Genomic DNA, 24,012 nt, shown 5'->3' on the forward strand with positions numbered 1-24,012 from the left:
GGGTGGCCTTTTGAGAATCTGCACATACCTAAACCTTCAGCTGTTTTGGTTGCTGCTTGGTTTGCGGTGCTGTTCATAGCGTTGTCCAAAATGACTGCCATGTTTCTCTGTGGACTAGAGGCTGGAGGTTTCATTCATGCTTCAGTGACTGGAAATGAAATTCTCTGCTAGACATATCGACACAATGAGCGTTATTATAAAAGCGGTACCTTGCTCAAATATTGGTTCAATGTCGGTGTCTTTTCCTGCTGGCTGCGCTCTACCTGGCAAAGCTGATAGGGATAGATGAGTGTCCTTCCATCGATTGGTGTGAAATGAAATCAGTAAGAGTCTCAGGAAGAGGGATGGAGGAAGAGGATGAGAGGAGTGAGCAAGTTTGCCCCTGACCAGAGGAACAGTGGAGTAAATAAGCAGCACGGGTCACCCTGGCTCTGTCATTTTGACTTAGCCAGCGGGGAATAGCTCCACAAAGAGAAAACCAGCAGCACATTGTCACCGTGGCCCTGTCAGCTTGTGTTACAGCCGATGAGAAAGTGGGACAAATGGCCCGTGGCTGTCACAGTGCTGCTCAGGCCTTTTGGAAGTCAGATGGCCCCTCAGCCATTTCTCGCCGTTCTCCGTGTTCTCACAGGCAATGTGGCTTTCAAAGTGCATGGCCGACACGAGTATAGTACAAATAAAAGAAAAATAGCGCCTCGTAAATATAGGATAATGGTAAGCACACGGGAACGGCTGTGACCCCAAGCGGAAGCACATCCCCTTCATTTCCCAATATTTTACGATACTTGCTTTAAACTTTGCTTAATTTTGTTGTTACTTTTGTGCTAAAACCATTGAAACGCCGAACAGCATTGCATTCATACAGGACGCACAGGGAGAAGAAGGTGCTGTCAGACTCAACCTGAGTAGTCAACCTGTTCTCACTCCCAACTCATCGGATGCTGACGCCCGGTCAGCGTCTGGTACCGACGCACAGAGACACCCTCTACTGTGTGACACGCATCCGGCTTCCAGCTAACGCCAATAGGAACTCACCCGCTTCATTTTGAGAAGATCAGAGCAGCTGATGAGTTTGCATCGAGTTTTCAAACTATGGGGCGCGACCCTCTAGTGGGGCGCGGAGGTATTACAGGTGGGGCGCAGGGGGGGAGATGCAGATTCTTAAAAGAAAAGAAAAAAAAGACACTTCAACATGCAAACTATGGGGAGAACAGGGATCGAACCGGCTACCTTGTGGTCATTCTTTTGCCAAATATTAGTTGTTTTTTGCATTGTTCTCACAAAGTGATTGCACATATATTAGTTTTTGTCTGATGGAAAGATCTGGTTTACTAGAACGGGATTTCAATTTTCTTTATTCTATCAATTGAAAAAGCACAGATGAGGAGTCAGAAAAAGTTGGACCATTTTGTTACAATTTTTGTTGGCGTGACATTTTTCTTCCTCCAAAGTGGGGCGTGACAGAACAAGTTTGAGAACCACTGGTTTAACCAGTGTGCAAAATACCTGTTGGCAATCCAGGGGCCAGCTACCTGGTGCAGTGGATCAAATTAGTCCAATGGGATCCGATCAGATCCACAAACAGGAGTGAAGACGGGCTCTCTCTCTCTCTGCTCCTTCCACTATATCAATCCTGTCTATAGTAAAGACAAAATGTCCAATCAAATAAAGTCCATAAAAAATGGTAAGCAATGCAAGTAAAAAGATGTGTGCATGTCACAGGCGCAGTCCGTGTCCTGCACCCCATAACAGTGCTGTGTCATTTTAGCATGAATTCAGAAGAGGAACTTTCAAATCTGATAACTTTCAAATCTGATAACGCTGAAGAAAAATGAAAAAAAAAAACATTTTCCAAGTGCTCTTTGGAGTATAGATAATATATAAATATATATATATATATATATATATTTATTTATTATCTATACCACGTGATCGTGCATATATATATATATATATATATATATATATATATATATATATATATATATATATATATATATATATATGCACGATCACGTGGTATAGATAATAAATAAATATATATATATATATATATATATATATATATATATATATATATATATATATATATATATATATGCAAGATCACGTGGTTGCTATGGCAACACATGTGCACATTACCTCAGGGGAGTATTTTCCTGATACATTTGAGAGTGGAAAACATTACAAACAGAGATGTGTTGAGCGTGTGTCCTCCTCCGTGCGTTTTATCGATTCCTCATTAAAAAAAAGTGAGTGTAACCATAGCGACCACACAGTAATTTTCCCCTGGTATAAAAGCAGAAGATGCCTCTTTTGTTCCTTTTCCACCGCTTGCCGCTCTCTGTATACAAGGTCCCAGCGCTGCCTTGACAAACAGTGATGGTAATCAGCTCTTTGTGTTCCTGAGCTATCCGCGTGCCAGAGAGGAAGAGTAAACTCATCATCACCTGAACAGGTCCATGTAGCACTGATGATGTCATGACCTGTAGAGCAGTGTGTTAATTAACATGATTACGCTCAAGAGATTCAGCTGCAATACCACTTTACTTAACCTGCACTTACATTTAGTGAACACATTCAAACAGGCACTTTATTCAAATAAAAATACATGCTTGGTCATGAAGAGAATTGTGGAAAACATTGCCAGAATTTGTGTTTTTCATTTTTAAGAAAGTATTAGTTTTAACAGTGCAACACAACATGTAACAACTAATGACACATATATATATATATATATATATATATATATATATATATATTTTTTTTTTTTTTTTTTTAAATATTCATATTAGTTTTTAGGAAAATTAATTGTACACCAGGAACATGGTAACATTCAAATTCAACTGTACATTTTTTTAGTGCTACAAATGGGTCAAACCGTAAACAGGAATTGTCCGCGTTGTCACCAATACCCGGTTGCTAGACATTGGGCTGATATCCAAAATCAATATTCCTATTCCAAGTCTTTCTTGACAAAGTTGGCCCAATATGTCATGAGCATTGCATCTCTTTGGTAGCGTCCTGTGGGTTCTAAGACGGAACCTTTACTTAACCAGATAGAACCCAGGTTCCACGTCTGTGTGCTCACAGGCACGTGATGGACTGCCAGCACCTCGTCATCCCTTCTTCACTCTGAGAGACCCAGAGGTCTGGTTCAGGACTGATCTACAGCCCGTTACCACCTGACATCCTCATGCATCTCAAGTCCTGATCTTTCCGCTGACGGCAACAAGCTCTCTGGCGTCTCCATTACAGGGTTGTTATTCTCGCTCTCGTCCGTAATGCACATCACTTTCACTCCAAATATTAACCACAGCCAGAAAGATGCCAAGTGTGAGAAAATCAGAATTCTACTTTTCAAAACACGCGAGTGGATGTAGTGCAGCTGAGGACAAGCCGTTTAAAGCAGCTGCTGTCAGTGCTGTCGTGTTTGCCAGCAGACACCTGATCACTTGAGTGTGCATCACACAGAACTCTTGTTCTCTGTGTTTTCCATCTATAGATCTGACTGCATGGCACCTTTTCATGGTGTCCAGTCAATCTATTCACACAGGATGAGGTGTGCGTCTGCTCTGTTAGCTGCTCTGTTAGCATTCTAGCCTCATTACAGCTGCCGCAACGGTTTGCAAAACCATCATATGACATTTTAATGTTTAAGAAACAATGCAATAATGCAAACATGCATTTGTTTGATGAAGCTACTAGAAATGATGGCATATGAACAAAATATCTCCAATCATCATAGAGAAAGAATGCAACTTTTCAAGAAATGCAAAACTTCAATAATGAAGTAAAAACTAGTGTATTGCACGCTTTTATTTTAAAGTAATGTTATCAGAACAATATAACAGGCACTCTGGAGCAACAGCAAGTTAACAACAGTATATAAATCAGTTTTCTTTTTTTAAAGAAAATAAATAAAAGGTGTTTTTATTTTGAAGGCGAAAAACAAAGTTGAAAGGAAGTCGCATAGTGCGCCGTTTAACGGCTAAAGCTACGGTCTTTACGGTCAGTTTTGAAAGGAGAAAGAAACGGTATTGGCACTCCTCTGAAGAGGAACACGTTCTTACGTTGGTTTTGGAATAAATAAAACACATTTAAAAAGCAGATGGTTTATTTACACAACCATCTGAGAATCCGTCTGTGGAAACCGTTTGGAAAAGGGCCGGCACTTAAAAATAATTAGCATTGGATGAACCAACTGTTCAGTCCCTGATGTCTTAAGATGAGTCTGTCCACCAATCAGAGGCTTTGTCCCTGACTCGTCCACCAATCAGAGGCTTTGTCCCTGACTCGTCCACCAATCAGAGGCTTTGTCCCTGACTCGTCCACCAATCAGAGGCTTTGTCCCTGACTCGTCCACCAATCAGAGGCTTTGTCCCTGACTCGTCCACCAATCAGAGGCTTTGTCCTCGCTTTGTCGACCAATCAGTGTCTTTGTTCTGGGCGTCTTGACCAATCAGAGGCTTTGTCCCTGACTTGTTGACCAATCAGAGGCTTTGTTCTGGGCGTCTTGACCAATCAGAGGCTGCTTTCCAACAATAGAATAATATGAGAACAAAACAAAAAAACATATACAGTAATAACGTATAACATGGTTACGTATAATATCTCGTTATTTGCATTATACAAACCCAAACCAGCATGGCGGTCCTAAAGTTAAGTCAAAAAAACTGACTGAGTTGACTGATTACTAAAATTGTGGGGGGACTTAAGTCGGGGCCCACCACTGTGTGTTCTGTGAGGCTTTGTCGTCTGGCCCCTGATGCCAGGACAGTTAAAGGGTTAATGCGTCAGAACTGGTTCTAATGTCTCAATGTGTCATGTGACGGTATTACTGCTGTTGCCCAGACTTTCCTGAAAATACACAGAGGATCCCTCTAAATTAAGAATCAACCCGTCTCCGCTAGTCCTAGTCGTTGCGTCCTTGTGACACTTAACCCCGAATTGCTCCCCGTTGCTGTGTCTACGGTGTGTAGAGCAAACATGTCTTTGCATAAAAGCGTCAGCTAAATGAAATGTAATGTTTAAATAAAGGTATTTGCAAAAATATTGCAAAAAAACCTTTGTGCATTTGCAAGTCAGTTACCTTTCTGGTTTCAGTTTTCCTCCTCTGCCTCGTCTGCCCCCACCAGTCGATCTGAATAAGGCGCCAGAGTGCGTGGCCCCTGTGGCCCCCGGCCCGGGGCCTCAGCCCGGGGCCTCAGCACCCGTCAGCCCACACACAATCTGAGCGACAGGGGCAGGACTGTGTGCGTCTGGGTGTTCAGCCAGGTGGAAACATCCAGACCGGGCAAGGTCAGGAGGTTGGCGGTCCAACTCCCGCTGAGGGGAACCTGTAAATTAAAGATTAATCCGTCAGCGCACTGAGTGTGAAATCGGCCAAGCGCTGGAAGCTGTGGGCTCAGGAGACACGGGGGGTCAGGGGCCACATCCTGGAGCCGAGCGGCCACCATGCTGCTTATCTGTGCTGTTGGCCTCTGGTCACGGGGCTTATGGGAGCACCAGCTTCGGCCTGCAGTGTGAAATGCTTGTGTGCCTCTGCAGAGAGCGGTTAGGAGCCGGCCTGCTGACACAACTACACTGGGATTATCAACCCCTCAAGAGCGGAGGCTGTAGGCCCGGCCCTGTCTTCTCAAAGCTAAATGCACCACAAAAAACACTGCTTTTTCACTGACAACTCAAAATGAGATTGTGGTTATGGCTCCTAACAGGCCTCTCTTTCTTAGATACGGCCTCTTACTATGACGGCATAGTGGCTCTACAATGTTTAATACGGTTATGTTTTACCTTAAACTTCATATTCTCGGCTCCCTTTAGAAATCCATCTTTAGACTGATGACGAACCCTTTTCCACGCCGAAGCTGGTAGATGCCAGGTTGTTCTCCTGCATGTTATCCACATGACGGTGGGACAAAGAGGAGGTCGGTGGACACGTCTGTCTAAAGACGCAGGACTTTCACCCAGGAGACTGCTGTTCGTGAAACCAAAAGTCAACGCTGACTCATTTGTTACATAATGTCTGGACTTTTTTTTTAATGCTTACATTAACAAACACATTGTCTTTTTTGGCAGTTTGTTTGCATTTCTGCAACACACATCTTACTAAAGTCTAGACGCACACAATGAAGAAAGAAATCTCTTGCAGTCATCGGAAAAACACACACACACACACACACACACACACACACACACACAGATAATTTCCTTGTTCCTCCCTTCCCCCTATGAGCCAGAGGACTCAGTGCAGTCCAGTCTCACATTAAAAGGGTTCTGGGTACAGAAGCTTTTTTGGAAGGTATTTTTGCACTAAATCTTTCCTTGTTGTTGAGGCTGCCGGTCTGTGAAGCTGTGTTTTGTATCTTTTTAAGGCTGGGTTAGATGTAACTGGTCCCATCGCTCAGATCCTTGAAGCTCTTCTCAAACCCACCGAGCCGAGAGGGAACGAGCTTCTCGGTCAGCTTTGAAAACATCAAAAAGTATAACAAGAGAAGATGGAAACAAAAGTGTCTCTAGTGTGACATCTGTCACACGTCATCTATGTGCGGACGACCTTAATCTAGAGAAGCAGGTTTTACGCTTCACGCTCTTTGACTTCCACATTCAGCTTCAGACCGTCCTCCCTCACAGAATCCTAACTGTTTGGACCAAATCTTTTTTTACTTTGACTTTCGAAGCGACAAGAGAACCATTATTATAATATTTAACTGACACTTCACCTGCCTTCACTTATAACACGTCAACTGACACTTGGAGAAATGGATGGAGCCTCCACTTCAACTTCCCTCACTTATTATTCTGACATGTGAATAGCTTTCATCTCTTTCTCAACTGACACTTCAAATGCTTTCAGACATCGCGGCTCACCGTGAAGTACACGCTTCATCTCTTACATTTCAACACTTCAACTTCTTGCATTCCATAGTTCTGGATTATCAGTAAACACCAACCAACACTTCAACTGATTTTAGCACTTTAAAATTCAACTGCAATTTGAAACTCTGATGAAACGACTTCTTTACTCGCTTGCATTTCAACTGACGCCTCAATTACTTTCAGTGCTCACCTCAACTGATACAGCAAACCACAGCCTGTGTAAAGATGGCCGACGCGTTTCCACTTCCTCACACTGTGCAAAGGGAAGCAAAATGATCCGGACACAGGCGCTGCCGGTGGTCTTTATACGCTGATGCTCTGGATATGAATATCGCTTCTTGTATGAACTGACAGATAAAGTTAGCATCTGCTCCTGGTGTTCTTATTCAAGGTGCATTTACTGACCCTCCAGCTTCACGACTACTTGACTCAGAGCAGCTGTCAATCATGACGTCACATGACATGAAGTAACAAATCAAAACACATGAACATACATCAACGTGATGAGAAGTACCTAAACTGACAGAAATCTGTACTTAGATTTTGTTTGCTTGAACTTTTGTATTAATGATAAAATCAAACAATGCAGCTTGGTCAGTATCATAACGCTTCAACCATGACGCTCTACCTGCCCCTCTAGCAGCAGTTCGTGCCCGGCGGTGTCAATATAACGCGTTACACGCGTAGCGTCTTTTCAATAATAAACCTCAGCCTGCACAGGAAGTTAAGTTTAGGCGACACAAGGTGTTCCTGAGCAGAGGGTGGGCGGGGCTAACCTGACGCACGTCACTGCGTGTTGAGATTTAGCGAAACTTGTTATTTAATGCCAAGACATTGAAGTGTTTCAGCTGCATATCCTCAGTCTTCTACAGAAGTTTAGCCTTTTGCAGTGGAGCATAATGTTTCCTCCTGCACGCCTTAGCTTGCTTTTGCTCTTATGCAACCCTGTTCCAATTCATCCTGGGCAGTAGATGCAGAGCGCTCGTCCTCAGGGTCAACCCCCAGACCTCTGTTATGGGTACCTGTTGATTCGGAGCTGCTCGGCTGCTTTGCCCCGCTGGTTCGATCCCGCCCCGTCTCGGCACGGCGGCGAAATGAGACGGAACAAACAAACAGGCCTTCACTCTCGCTGTTCCCCGCCAGTTTATAGATTTTCATTTAGTTTGAAATAAGGCCGTCTGCAGGCCTGCTGCGTTAAGTGCAAACAGTTTTTGAAGTTTGCTTTCTGTTGGTTTTCCAAAGAGTTTTTCTTCTTCTTCCTTTAATATTGTGCTGCTCTCTCAGCATATGTGAAAGTCCTGTTTCCTTTCGCAATATGTAATGCACTATTCAGGTGGAGCTAATCCCTGTGGTTGTGTTCAGGGACAGTCTGGTACCGTCTCTCAGGAGCTCATTGGATATCAGGTGATCTTCCCAAAGGGCTCAGATCAGTAGAACTTGTGTTGCCACTTGTTTGTGCATTCAGCTTATGGCACTGGATTCATTGGATCCTCATGCAATACGAATTGAACTACAGCATTAAGAGATATAGCCATGATCCAGACCTCAGTGATTTCACTTTGGTAAAAAAGAACAACCAAGCCGATCAGAGGACAGTCGGCAGGATTCCAATCTTCATAATGTGAATTTGTTTTCTTCTTTTTGCACACAGAAATCTCGTCAGAGTGATCTTTAAGTTCATTGTTATTGATTTCATTTTCATTCTACTTAAGGGAAAAACCAACGGTCTTTGGAGAGGTCCAGATTGTTTCAGATATATTAGAATTTGTAATATTTTTTTATGTAAACTGAATTAATTAAACACATGGCTTCAAGCAGGAATTGGCAGTGACTCATATTGCGCCGAACAGCATCCCGTCATGCGTGTATTTATGTATACCATATCAGACAGCAGGCCTAGGTATAAAATGCCCGGCCCGCCACTGGTAGACGCAGCATACCGCCCTCAGAGGCTCCATTCACTGAGCCAAACTCCATGCATGTGTAACGCACTTCACAATAAAACAGTTCTGATTCTGATTATTTATTTATTTCTCAATCTATTTTAAATAAAATAAATGAATAAAAATAAGCTCCTTCATCAACAAACAGTGTCCTGCTGCCAGAAAGAGGATCACATGTGGGTTATTTCCTATAGCCTTTCCTCCTTTTGATAAGGAAAACTACACTCGCCTGCTGTTTTGGGAAATGATATAAATGTGTAGGTTGTTTTTAAAGATCTATCGTATGAACCACGGGTCACAGGTTGGGTCATGCAGTCTGAAGACTGAGACGCGTTGGTGTGGGTCTGCACGAGACATTCATTGAAAGTTAGAACAATTAGAAGTTAAAGTATATTTGGTCATTGAGTTTCCAATACTGTCACATGTTCTGGACTCTTTTGATGATGATGTGTCTTGTAAAAAACTCTATATAACAACAAAAATACAAAACTGTTTAAACTTTTTTTTGTGGGGGTTATTGGCTGATGAAATCACATTTAAATACACACACACACACACACACACACACACTGACAGAGTGCTTGGAACCCGGCTCATCTGATCCCCTTCCTCTCCTCTACAGATCACAGTGACGGAGACGGTGCTGTTCCTGGTCCAGTACACGTCCAAAGAGTTCGACCGCTCAGAGAAGACCGTGGCCACGGGGGACTGCTGTTACCTCAACCCGCTGGTGCGCAGGACCTTCCGCTTCCTCGGTGAGTCCCCGGCTAACGTACTTCTTAATTACTGCATAAAACATAAAGCCAACCCCATGTGAACCTTGACGGTGTGATAGCTCTGCACTGCGTTAACGGACATTGAACCCTTTCTGTCGTCTCCTCGGCCTCGTGGCTCCATAGCGGTCCTCCAGTGTTTGGTGCCCGTGGCTGAGAGTGATCTCTAGAAACAGATTCTGGACAAAATGTTTGTGCTTGAGTTGTCCTGGTTGGCTGAAAGGTAATCGGTGAACCCACCGGCGACCGTGAGGAGGAGTTAGCTCGTCTCTGGTTCAGAATTAGCTCGTGAATTGGCGACGTTCGAACGCGACGTCTCTCAGCTCTCACGGGCTCACGCCTCAACTTGCTGGAGGGGCTGTGACCAATGAGAGCGCAGGGAAGAGGAAGTGTGGTTCCCGACATTCGTCAGCGGAGTGATTTTTTTCTTTTTTAAAGTAAACTGAATTAATAAATACAAATTGATGAGATATATTAAACATGGCTTTAAGCAGGAATTGGAGTGTCGGACAACTCAGATGTGAACTTCTTCTTCAATAATGGAACGAGATGGCACCTGGCTTGTGATGCTCCAAGGGCCCCAAAAAAAGAAAAGAACATTTGAAAAACCCAATGACTCGTCCACTCAAGATAATCCACAGACCTTGGTGAGCAGTTTCATGTAGTAAACTATGGTTGAAAGAAAATAGTTCCCACATGAAGTGAGCGTTATATTAGAGAGAAAGGCAGGTGTCTCCACTCAGGACCTCCCACCAAACCATCTACTGATCCATAGCACGACAGGAGCATATGTGGTTTTGAGCTTGTGATGAGCCGCCCCTTCAAGGCCTCTAGTCATTTTGGAAGTAACCTCAAATCCGCCTTAAATCGTTCAATTGGCATCACGTTTGTTTCTGCGTTCCCATTTTATTGACGGTATTCTTTACTAATTGCTTCACTGCCACCTGCAGCACAAAGAGCATCCAGCGCTCCATTGCTCTTCCTCCCTCTCACAGTTCAGCTCAGTGTTGACAGCTGGAGTGATATTTGGCACCAGCTCTCTGATATCACGACTGAGCTGTTGGATGTTTTCCTCTACGGATTTCTAAAAGAGGATTTCTCGTGCAGGAAACCTGGCCACAGATGAAGAACAACAGGTAGCCTCATGAAGATGTATTATGCTTATGATTCAATCTCACCAATTCACTCATGCACAGGTGGTATTCATCGAGATGAAACAAGTGAATCATGACAGCACAATGTGCAGTTCAGAGGATCTACTGAATAAAACTCTGACAAGCAAATCTAATGAGGAAGAAAAGAGAGGTTTCAGATAAGAATTTAAAAAATGTACTTTCTTCCTCTGACTCGTATTTTCCGTGCTGTTTCACGTGTTTACAGCATGGTTTCTGCTTCTGAAAGCGTTCCTCCAGCTGAGCAGGTCCACTAGCTCCACACATCCTGCCTAAAGATGCCGATACACACGGAAATGTGGGCAGATAAACCTTGATGCCTTTCCGCATGAAACACATGCAGAAACATGCTTACAGACTAGCAAATGTGCACACGCTGTTATTGATAAAACACACACACACACACACACACACACTGCAGCTCAGCGTTGGCCTCTCCTTGCCCTCTCGCTCGCTTAAGTGAGAGCAGGAGATAAGGCTGCTGAAGAGGATTATTACCTAGATCCCCGAGGGGGAATCCACTTTGCGGCCCGGCTTTGCCCTCACATTTACACATCCAGCATGCCATTCCTGCTACTGCTTCATGTTAACAGGCCTTGTCTCCCCGGCTAAAGCTCCTCTCATTCCAGAGAGACTCATTGGAATTGGTTATCATATATTATTCACCGGTACAGTGGTGTATCTGAATACGGCTTATGTCTTTGTGTTAATTGATGCCAGTTTTAAAGAGCGCTGTGCGGTGTGCTGTCCCTGCAAAGCAGAGGCAGGAAGATAAAGTGCTTCAGCTGCCGGGGTTCCTGGTTCTATCTCTGCGTTACAGTGAAGTCCCACCGTCCCTGCTGGAGGAAGCCTTCATTTTGAAAACCCACCTATTTTTAGGCCTCTGCTCGAAAATTGCAAACCCAAAGTAAAAAAGGTGTATCTCTGCAACCACTTGAATACTTTTTGGTGTTGTAATAAAAGAGTATAATGTGAGTTGTGTGTTCAGATGTGTACATATTAGTCTATATGTTTCTGGTTATGAGTAAATGAAGAAGTGAATTATACAGTTTGTATAGCAATATCTGCCTCTATATGGGCTCCACAGTTCAACGGATTAAAGACACGCATGCTAATATAGTCTCACTTCACCCGACAACACAATCAACAAAAGCTGTGAAAGGGATAATCACATGGCCACTATGGCCATATTGAAGGGCCTTTGATCGGTGATTGTTTGTTACTGAAGATGTTTTATGGAATTATCGGACAAGTTTAATCAGTTCCTATCAGAATATCGCATGGTATGACCGTCTTAATGACCGTGTTCATAACTGTATATGGAAGATGAACCAAGATGAATGGGCGTTTGGACTCACCCCTCAGACCAGGGCAAGCTGGAGTTTGTCAGCATAAAGTAACAATTGAACAATGGAGAAAGCGGCACACACTTCCAGACAGCCTCGCCTTGAAATAATTCTTAGTGGGGCTGGTTGGTTTTAGATGCTGGTGGCTGCTAGGACCAGCTCTTCATTTGGATCATACTGGGACCATTAGAGACCAGATCAGTATGCACCACTGCTAATACGTGGACACGAGGTGTGTGTCTTCACAGCCAAGGCACCGTGACGCCCTCTCTTGCAATGAGGGATCATCAGCAACCTTTCATAGGGACTCACTTTCACTTTGACCTCAGTGTAAAATGGTTTTAATAACTTAGATAAACAGTTGGTAGGTCTGATCGTTTGTCTGCTAGTGGTTCTTAACCCCTTGAGTTTTATTCCAGTGGTGATCAGAGTAATTACATGAGGGAGTTAAAGGTACAATGGACAAAACTAAATTAAATGCAAGCTTTAAAACTTCAAAAGTATTTTTAGAGGAAGATGCTTTGACGATTCCATTTGTTTAAGAGATGGAGGCGATTGTCTTTTAATGTCATGAGGAGAGGTGCGTGTTCCTTTGTCCTTTAACTTAACGCTCAGGGCTCGCTGAAGCAAACTGCATAATCGGTGCAGCACTGTACCAACATCAGCTAATGGGCTGTGGCGAGCTGTCAGTGCCTCTTTGCAGAAGCATTAGGACCAGCCGTTATCCCATATTACAAGGCACGATTTAGCACACACAATCTGGAAATCCCATTGCGTACAGTGTGTGTTTTATGGTGCATTTGATCCATGCTATTGATGTATACTTTTGGCAGGCTCGTTGGCACAGTGTGAGCGCACAAATGAATGAATCCAGCAGGGACTCGGCTGCGCTGGGTTGAGCCATTCGGCATCCCTGCCCTGCCAAGCGCCTCTCTGAGCCCTGGAGGCGAAGGCCTCCTGAGTTGATTGGACTTATAGGTGGAGGGATTTGTGTCAGGGAGATTAGGGGGCTTTAGATGTTAGACCTGGAGGACGGTGCAGTAACTGGCCTGCCCTGCAGGGCTCACTGGAGCGGAGTGCCTCCCATTCACAGCAGAGGATTGATAGGCTGAGGCAATTCATGGAATTAATTGGGAACCTGCTGTTTGCTTCTTTAGGGCTTATCTCTTGCTGTAAGAATGTAATTTGCAGTAAAGACTTTACGACCCCATAGTGCAGAATGTCGTTATTTGCAATGAGACAAAGGTTCAGGATGGCATCTGAAGGGAAGAAGCAGTATTTAGTCCGGGTTTCACCCCGGTATCCATGAGCCGGTGAAAGCCTGGTACCCCTTTGTTTTATTATTTTCCACAAAAGTGCTTGGATTTGTTGATTCTTTTGGTTTGTTTCTGAGCTTTTTAACTGGCAACCGGTAAACCCCGAAGTGGAGTATTTTGGTTATTCTGAAGTAGAGTTTTGTGTTGCAGAGGAACTGAGCTGAATTATGAACACGCTTGCTTTCTTTGTTTCCCTTTTGCTTCAATATAACCTTTGAATAATTACATTTTGGAGTGGTTGAGTTTATTTAATTTGACTGTTTAATGCAACTATTCTGCCGTTAATTATAAATCTGTGTGTGTTGGAAAAATAGCCACGGGTGAGGTATATTGTGTTTGCCTGTATCCTTCGTGGGGTTTGATACTCCGACAAGGTTTGGGATTCAATGTGATCAAACTACAATGTAGCGTAACCACATTAATTGGTACAAAATATGAAGGAGTCAGTATTTATACTGAGTAACATCATTTAACTTGTATTACATTCACCTCTGGCACCACCCTTTCAAAAGGAAAGTGATAGCCAAATAATGAATTTAGTCTCAATTAGTGCCGCGGCCTCGGCTATTAAACAGTGAACATAATACTTCACACACACAAAAGACCTAATCAACCGCTTTATCAATGACAGGTTTAATGAACTATTACCACACACACAACACCTACAAAATGAAAACATCAGTGAATTAATAAATGCAATGATGAATGAAACCATGAATACAGCGTTTGGCCATGAAGATAAAAACTTCAACATTAAGCAGCTAAACTGAACTAATGCCCCACTCGGCAGCTGGGAGATTGTTGTGAAGTAAAAAGGACATTTCTATATTGATAGACGACCTTAGATCTACCCTCACATTCCTTCTTCTTCTTCCTCTTCCTCTTCGCTTCAACCCAAATATCACAGGAGAAATACAGATTCTCCTGATGTTTCAGAGGGCCAGGGGCAAAGTTTTGCTGGAGGGGAGGGGAAGGTGTTGATCAGCGGCAAATCTTCAATGGACTCCTTCTATGCACCCCTTCCTTGGACTGCTGAAGTTTTCTCAGCTGCGATCGGTCAAAGAAGACGGCTTGGCCTGAGCTTATCTCTCTCTCTAGTATTGTTAGAGAACAGACTGGAGCAGGTTTCTTAGTTCCTGTCTTTCCAGGTTGCTGGGGGCCGGCCTCCAGCACTTCTGGAGGGCTCAGGGATCCAGCTGAAGTCCAGGCGAGCAGGAGACAAAACATGAAAATGAGGGAAGAGACAACAAGACGTCCTTGGGGTTCCTCTGTTTTTAAAGTCTCTGTAAACGGGGCAGTGTGTGATGCAACACTTTTTTATTATTATTTTGCTTCAGCAGATACAAGCTTCATGAATACCATTCAGAGAGATCTGCAGCAACTCAGAAATATATGAAGCTTGTTTGAAGTCATTTTGCTTTAGGCTTGCAGTCTCATGCTGAGGTGGTGTTTATTCAATCTCTTGAAGGCATGAACACAACTTGATGGGATGTCTCTGACATCAGCAGGGGAGGGCTGTCCCATGGTGTCATAGCAGTGGAGAACGCTCCCATCAGGGCATGTGGTGTTAGCCCTGCGGTGGTTCCACCTGGGAGCCTTCAGGGTAGCAGTGCTTTCAGGTCTGCTGGATAGGTGGGAGTGTGCATTTTGAATCCTTTAGGGCAGCGGTCCACAACCTTTTTTGCGCCACGGACCGGTTTTGTATCAGGCAATATTTTCACGGACCGGCCTTCATGCTGTGGGCGATAAATATGACGTAGTAAAATTATATGACCGGCATAAAAACAATAATAAAGTGCTCACAAATAGAACTCACCATTACGCCAAATTAGTGGGAGCCCTGAGCCGGGTCGGGGTGATGGAAGGCACCCCACGTGTGTTCTTTATATCCGGTCTATAGACCTGCATGTCCAGTCTACTGATTGACTTAAACCCACTTCAGTTGAAACAGACAAATTTCGTTTTTGGGGTAACGTGTCACGCGGCCCGGTGGTTGGGGACCGCTGCTTTAGGGCAAAGTCCTCAACGAAACCAATGATCTCTAGTGCCTCTGTCTGAATAATGTGTATCTGCATGAGCGTGGTTTGTGAGGTATTCATCCAGGCAAGGCTGGAGTACTCCATAATACTCCTGACCTGGGTTTGTAGACATTGGCTCTGCCTCTAGGATCAAGCTTGTAGGGCAACTTCTGCAAGGCTCCGATGTGTTGTCTTGCACGTTCTCAGATTTGAGATGGATGGTCGGTCCACTGTAGTGTTCTGTCAATGCGTAGTCCTCGGACTTTCATCTGGTCTCAGTGACCCCAAAGAAGAGATCAGGTCAAGATGCATTCCCCTTTCTGGATAGCATCATTAACTTAAACTTGCTTAAAGATGACCTCTCAGGCATCAGCCCTAGTGATGGCGAGATGAAGCTTCCTGAAGCATTGAAGCTTTCCATCCAATCGGTTCGCTCATGTACCGAAGCTTCATGGAGCTTCATTTGCTCTACTGCGCCACCAAGTGGACAATAGATGTAAAACAGGCAGAGTGATCATAGCGACACCATGGCTTTGGTGTGTGAAGCTTTAAATGGAATAAATGATGTTTGTGACGCCAATACATATTGTGTCTATCTTTATGATATAATGGCGGGGTCAAAATCAAAACTCAAAACAAATTGGGAGAGGGTTGTGATGTGACTGTGGGTCAGTGGTTAGAATATCTGACTTTCAGTCAGAGGATCGGTGGTTTGAGCCTCGGCTCCGTTAGTCCATGTTGATGTGTCCAATTTTTTTAAAGTAAAAATAAGAACTTTTCCACAGTGCTGGGCTTTTTGAGACTATTTCTCCTGCTTTATAAAATACCCTTTCACAGGCACACATGAAGCTAGTACAGAGAGGAAGGGGAAATCCATTGAGTTTCTCTGCCTCTTATATTTCAAATCGCACGGCAAACCCACGAACTATGTTCTGAATCAGTCACGTGGTACGGCCGGCTCAGAGGCTTCGAACGTCACCGCATACGTCATCGACACAAGCCTCGATACGCTTCACCAAAATCTACCTGGTTACTCGACACGTCCATCGAAGCCTCGACACGAAAGGACACATCACTAATCAGCTCACATCCCAAGGTTTTCCAGGTCAATGTTGAGGCTTGATGCCGCCACCCATTGGATGATGTTATGGGTGTGAAGATCTTTGTAGAGACATGTTTTGCTCCCACATTGTTCCACAATATCATCTATGAAGATGGACCATTATATTCGGCCAAGAATGGATAAGTGAGGTACTGATGCATTGATGGTGCATGGTGATGAAGACTGACTAGAGAGCACACCTGAGGGTTCCTCCTTGGAGGTATCTCTGTAGTGCCAGACCTGGTTCGTCAAGGATGTCGTTCCACACCTGGGACAGAACTGTGAATCTCTCTCTTTCTAAAAGAATGATCGAACTTCTGATTGGAGGACGACCCTCGCTGCCAATGACCCACAGTCGCCCACCAATGTTGCTGTGAGGTGGAACATTGTGTGTTCGGAGGGAAATGTCTCAACAACTAGGGGATGGCCTCAGCGTTTAGTGATGATGTGCAAATGTTAGCGTGTAAATCCTTTCCTGAACCATCAACATCCACATAAAAAAAAGTATTCATTGTTTTCTTTTACTTTGGCACAAATGGCTAAGGGGTGTTTCCAAAACAAAAGGAACACATTGACATGGAAAAAGAGATGTACTCGCCACAGATGCATTTAGTTAGAAACCCACAGTGAAGACGACACGTCACATCCAGACAGATGGTGAGGCAGATGGGGAAAATGAACATCTGTGTTTAGTGTGTGCCATCACTACCCATCTCAAGCGGAGAGGAGGCCTCTCTGGGTTTGCTTCAATGAGAACTTCATTCATTTGACTTACAATTAATATCCTCACCCTGGCCTATGGATGTGATTACTTGGTGCCTTACTATATGCATTCAAGATTCAGGATTCCATGATTTATTACACACATACTCAGTGAAATGTGGAGTTGTCCTTTTTTCAAACACCCAGAGTGCTTTGCTGTGTCTTACAGCTGTCATGCAGAAGCTGACTTCTTTCAGCCCAGCTGCTCCCAGAAGTCTCTCTTTGGTGTTTCTCCTGCCTCTTTGCTAATGTCAGCGTGTGCCAGTGTGTCCGTGTGTGTGCGCGCCCCAGCGCGTGCATCCATGCGCACCGCGTCCCGCATGCTTGCACATGCTCGTTGCCAGCGCTTACATCTGTTGGAGCGCCGCGCGGCATCGTGGGAGCCGCCTCACAGCTCGCTCCCCTTTTCACTCAGGCCATGGCGTCGCTTTGCATAATGACTCACAGGGGCTGTGCTGTTGGGGGAAGATTAAATTTAGAACACAGCCGAGGGTCGTGGCGCTCCCTCACACTGTGTTTCTACCTTCGTGCATTTTAAGGCTTGTTGAACTTTAGATTCAGGAAGTTCATGCGCAGACCCCTATTTCAGTGGCTTTATGTAAGAGTTACATAACATGAATGTTAAAATGATGTGAGGCTATTCCTTTGGGAACACAAAGCACAGTTATTTTACACAGAGACAATGTACCAGGACTATCGTAGTGATGAAGACTTTTCATTTATAAAACCGGCCCCTCGGTAGACATCTAAAAAAAAAAGTAATTCCCAAGCTTTCAGGAGCTCCGCAGTAAGAAAACAACACTGTGGAAAGGAAACTTGTAAATAAACCCTGAGGGGCAAATTCACTCGAGGAAGTTGTGGCTCTTGGTGCCACTAAACCTGCACAAATAAGACCAAAAGAAACAAGAAATAAAAGATTGTCAAAGCAACTGCAAAGGGTGGAAAGCCCCTCTTGCTGCTCTGCAGCGTCCCGCGGCTCCTGTGTTATTTGCACCTTTTTAAATGAAGTAGTAAGCAGACATTTGGTGCAAAATTGGTTCCCTTTCATGCAATGCAGCCTTGTTTCATAACCAGCTTCAGACCAGAGCTAATGGACACACACAGTTACAGAACACGTATTAGTCTCCAGAGAGTTGGTGGTAAATGAAGCACATTCATAAGGGCTGTCTCGTCATTTATTTTGGGGATGAACATGTATTTATTAAAGCTTCCCTTCGTGTTCATTGGGAAAACGCAGTGCTGTGTGTAAGTCTCTCTTATGCTTTCAACTGGGGTAAAACGTATTTAATAAACAACAAAACAATCTCAAATGTCTCAAAAAACCTGAGAATAAGAGAATGTGACTCACTTTTTATCGTTAATGATGTACAGCGCCCACCCCACCGTGTGTGTGCTGCTGCATTCATGGTCACAGAGAAAAGACGGGAGAGCCTGAATGACTCGGCGTGTCTCCCCTCACCACCACTGCCTCTCTCTCCCTCTCTCTCCCTCTCTCTCCCTCTCTCTCTCCCTCCCTCTCTCTCCTTCTCTCTCCCTCTCTCTCCCTCTCTCCCCCCCCCCCCTTTCCCCCTCCCTCTGCATTAGTGTTTACTAATCGATGTCCCAGTAAGAGCAGCGTCTCCAGAGACGCGTTCAGAGTGTTTGCTGAATGTTTCTCTCTTGACGTAAACGTCCCTCTAAAGTTCCTCTGGACGGGTTGGACCCGCCTCCGTTCTGGAAGCCTTCTGTGAACCTGTTCTGAACCAACAACCTTCACGCTCCTCTCATGGAGCTGCTGTGTTCCTGTTTGGTCGTGGCAGCTCCCCTCATGTGTTCCTCCGTGTCGCTTCCCTCTGTTCCGAACGAGAGACCCGGTCACCTCCTGTGAGCTGCACATAGACACGTGTTTGGCAAACTTTAAAGTTAACAGATCTGAATGTTCAGATCAAAGTAATGCTTTTATATGATTGTGTTTATTTAAAGCTGATACTGCAAACCCTACAAGTAGGGATTGTAAGTGCACACCTTATTGCTTTGACGATCCCTCATGCTGCTCCGTGAATAAAAGTAGCTTCTGTGAAACAGAACCCAGTGAGCTGTTAGTTTCCTCAGCTTGTGTTTTCACACCAACACATGCTCCTGTGTGTGTGTGTGTGTGTGTGTGTGTGTGTGTGTGTGTGTGTGTGTGTGTGTGTGTGTGCGTGTGTGTGTGTTGCTTCATCAGCAGTTGGATGTCCATCATGTTTAGTGGGCAGAGGTTGAGTTATGAATGAGCTGATGAAGACGAGGAGGTTATGAATGAGCTGATGAAGACGAGGAGGTTATGAATGAGCTGATGAAGACGAGGAGGTTATGAATGAGCTGATGAAGACGAGGAGGTTCATCTGACCAGGGGAACAAAAGACTTTGATGCATTTTACTGTTTCAAACGATTCAAGAGGGACAAGACCTTAACACTTCTGTTAACTTAAGGACTAAGATAGCATGTGTGTGTGTGTGTGTGTGTGTGTGTGTGTGTGTGTGTGTGTGTGTGTGTGTGTGTGTGTGTGTGTGTGTGTGTGTGTGTGAGCACAAAAGGAGTCTGAGATACTGTGATAACTTCCAGACCGGGCCTCATCACACTGCAGCACTGAGGAGATGCTGGCACCGGATCAAAGAAGAGGTGCAATGCTTCATCCCTGCTCACCCTCCAACACACACACACACACACACACACACACACACACACACACACTCACACTCACACTAACTAACTAACTAGGGAGGATGAAATGCATCCAACTAGCACGCGTGCTCCCCGGCTCCAGAGGCTCTGCAGCAGATCATGTTTGAAGCAGGCAAACTGGATTAGGTTCACGCTCTAATAAGCACATCCACTCGCCCCGCTCTGTGTTCCCAAAGCCAGGCAGGATGCCGGCAGAGCGGAGGAACCCACGTTCGTGTTGCAGAAAGTGGGACGGCTCCGGAGCCGCGCAACGCCTGGACGAAACCTATTTGATGCTCGTTAGGGAAATGGACCTGTCAGCATCTGGAGCCTCAGCACCGCTGCTCCCTGTGGCGCATGAGGAGCGGCTTAAGACCGCCGCACTAAAGAACGAGAGCTCGTGCGAGAGGAGGCGAGGATGCAAGGAGGCAAGGAGGCGAGGAGGTGAGGAGGCGTGCCTCGCTCCGCAGCCGTGACACTTTACCGCCCATTTTCACGAGTGTCTCGCAGCTAAAAGCTCGAGTTAAATTACTTTGCAGCAGCCCAAAGACTCAACAGTGATTGGAAAAAGCTGCTATTGTTGCCCCAGTGTGTGTGTGTGTGTGTGTGTGTGTGTGTGTGTGTGTGTGTGTGTGTGTGTGTGTGTGTGTTGTCTGACTAAGCGCCCGTTTGGTAATTTAGTGTGACAGAGGGCCGGCCTCTCGTAGGAGGGAAGCAATTATTCCTGTTCAAGCTCTTCAATCACTGAGATGTAAAGCCTGGCTGCTTGGTTCAGAGCAGGGAGGAAGTACGGTGGCACCTGGGTGACTGTGTGTGTGTGTGTGTGTGTGTGTGTGTGTGTGTGTGTGTGTGTGTGTGTGTGTGTGTGTGTGTGGTACGGGTGAGGACCAGGGATTGAGTTCCTGCACCTGTCCATGCGGCGGCAGGTGAGAGGAGGAGCAGGTCTGCGGCGCTCCGGCTGCTGTTGGAGGGGATCGTTCACACTGAAGCGACACATCGGTCGAATGATTTACGTCTTGATGTTTTTACGAAGCACTTTGCCGGTGTCTCAACGCGACGTGTCTTCTTTAGGAGACTGAGGAGAGGAGGGCCGAGGATGCTGCGACTCTGAGGCTCTGGGACAGAGCGCCGTGTTCATTCATCTGCTTTTCAGTGTTGGTTTTGTCAGCAGAGCGTTTCTGAGTCTCTTAATGAGCGTCCACATTGACACTCTGATGCTCTGAGGAAGGGAATAGAGATCTGACCGCAGAAGCTTCTATACGAAGGCAACTGAAGGCTCTCAGCCAGTCTGAAATTTAGAGTGTAAACAAAATAATACAAGCATTCTGGGTTTGAACCCACAATCAGTCTGTTTGGCTTCAGAGACGAGCAACATCCCCTCTGAGGGTTTCACTGCGTCCAGACAGACGGATCAACCCCTCTTCAGGGATCAGGACCCCGTCAATGCACTGTTCTCGTTCCCTTTCCACGCCGCCTCAAAGCGCTTGAACACGACACGCCCATCACCATTCACACGGATTGACGGCCGGGAATCGAACCGCTGATCTTCCGATTCCAGGACGCCCGGCTCTACCGAGCGACAGTCACCACATGGGAGTGATTGATTCTGGTTGATATGAAAATAATAGTTTGACAAATGTGGTTTAGCATTACCATGAATCATATCCGGCAGGTTTTTATCTGTATTTCAATCTGTGTTCTTGTTTCTCCCTTCAGAGACAAGCGTACAGTCAAATACAGCAGCTGCATTCATACTTGGTATGACAGCTTTTGAAGAGTAACATACAAAACCTTTGTTTTCTTTTAGTTTAGTTCATTTTATCCCAGAATTCCAAAATATTTGTGGACGTTTTTGCAGGCAGAAGCCACCGGAAGTGTCCAAGCAGAATACAGAGAAACATGATTATTTCTTCCTTTATGAATATGAAGTTTGATTTTCTCAATGCAAATTCCCTCATTTGTTTTAAACCATATTAAGTTACTTTAAAGATCAGTTGTCAAATCTTTATTGAAAGAAAACAATATGGTGTCATCTGCAAAGAGCATTTTGAATGTGAGAAGAAAAATCAATGACCATCAATGAAAACATACAGATTGTGTTGAAGAGCATAGTTTCTGAGCCCCTCATGCACATTACCATGAATGAGAAATAACACGGTTGTCAACAAGAGTTCAATGCTTTCAAAAAGTCAACAGTAAGTTCTACAGGTCACATATATGTGAAATGAATCAATACTGATAATTATGGAGGATTCATGTATGTGTCTAAGGGTTCTAGGATTGTTTTATAAGCTGCATCCTTCAATGTTGGCTCTCAACATGCCGGCAGGTGTGTCTCTGAGGCCAGAGGCAGCGGCGTGGAGACCGTGAGGATGTCATTAACGTGCACGGCGATCTGTCTCAGTTGATTATGACTCCCCCCGTAACAACGGCAGCCATGGAAACCACTGGAGGAAAACCACTCGCGCGTTTATTTTAACTGGATTAAACATGTCTCCATCTGCAGGAAGCACAACGGATCAATGGACAGAAACGTCACATGTGACTAAGCGGTTAGAGCCAATAGTGTGTTCATGTTCATTATTATGTCATTAAAGGACTATTACACTGACCTGTTCGCCTGTCTGACACCTAATATGACATCATATGAAAAACACTGTGTTCCTTTTGGTTTAGTTTGAGTCTTTTTTTTTGTAATTTGACTTAATTTAAACAAAAGCTTTAAGGGATTCAAATCATTTCCATCATACATGTTTACTGTCTCGGTTGAGCTTGAGAGGAGAAGCCTCAACGTTGGGAGTTAGTCGTTTTTTAGAGGATTTGGAAGATTTGTATTCCTGAAAAACAGGACCAGGACATGTATAATGATCTAATCTGTGAATAAAATGCAATACTAATCGTATTCAGGCTGATCTCTTTGTGGATGCACTCTTGCCTGTTCATGATGTCTGTGGCTGAGTCGGCTGGTGGAGAGACGGCCCACGCAGCTCGCTGTATTTGATCTTGTACCAGTCGGTCCCATGCGTGCCTCTTAACGTCTTCTTGTTCTTCTTCCCAGGAGTCTACACCTTCGGCCTCTTCACCGTTGACATATTTGTCAATGCGGGCCAGGTAGTGACAGGAAACCTGGCGCCCTACTTCCTGACGGTCTGTAAGCCCAACTACACGGCGCTGGGCTGCCAGCAGGCGCTGCGCTACATCAGCCACCAGGAGGCCTGCACCGGGAACCAGGACGACATCCTGCGCGCCCGCAAGACCTTCCCCTCCAAGGAGGCGGCCCTCAGCGTGTACGCGGCCCTCTACCTGGCTGTGAGTTCCCTGCTCCCTGTGTATGCTCCTGCTCACGATACACTCACGCATGGCAATTACTGAGGTCTGGGGCGTGAGTCGGCCGGTCGGCCGGTCGGCCAAACGTGCGTGTCAAAACTCCACTCTGAAGATTACGGCCCGATTATTATAATTATTTAGCATAGCCCAAAGTCACAAAAGTGCCTCAGAGGGCTTTAATCATCTGCACACAGACACCGTCCTCGGTCCCGGGACCTCACACTGGCAGGTAGCCTGGAGTTCTGCACGTTGGCTGTCGCCATCTTGGTTTTTTTGCAACCAGAGCTGACACAAATGGCTTGAGCTACAACCGAACGCTGAATATGACTTTTATTAAGCAACCAAAAAAGTTACAGTTAACATTCATGAAGTGACGACTCACCTGTGACTTTGTTCATTTGAGATTTCAAGAGAAGACTCATCTGCTTTGTGGCATTCACTAAAATGTATTTAAAATAAGATTGGATTAATGCGAAGAGGATCCCCTTCACAGTGTCGGGGTGTTTAGGTTATGGTGCTGATTGTCAGCCAGATAGCGGAGTGAGAGCTGAGCAAAACAATCACATCTTGAAGTTGTTCTATTTTCTAGTTGTTGCACGGCGGTCAAGACCGAGTATACAGGAAGTCAGACCAAGAGAGCGTTTTACAATCCCAGCTCTCTCCCAAAAGTCTCTTTCCGTAAATTTGAGCA

At 45.0% G+C, this 24,012-nt stretch overlaps 1 protein-coding gene across 1 annotated transcript in view; it reads left to right on the plus strand.

Moving 5' to 3' along the window:
* LOC306750490 (phospholipid phosphatase-related protein type 5-like) overlaps positions 1–24,012 on the plus strand; it is a gene marked incomplete at both ends in the record, with an annotated part of 71,858 nt that overhangs the window by 16,129 nt on the left and 31,717 nt on the right. Inside the window, 2 exons of the mRNA XM_079233922.1 lie at positions 9,445–9,577; positions 23,053–23,303. Of these exons, the coding sequence (XP_079090048.1) occupies positions 9,445–9,577; positions 23,053–23,303 (384 nt within the window). The remainder of the gene's footprint in view (positions 1–9,444; positions 9,578–23,052; positions 23,304–24,012) is intronic.

This window comes from Taurulus bubalis (assembly GCF_910589615.1).
Source record: "Taurulus bubalis genome assembly, chromosome: 18".
Lineage (NCBI taxonomy): Eukaryota > Metazoa > Chordata > Actinopteri > Perciformes > Cottidae > Taurulus > Taurulus bubalis.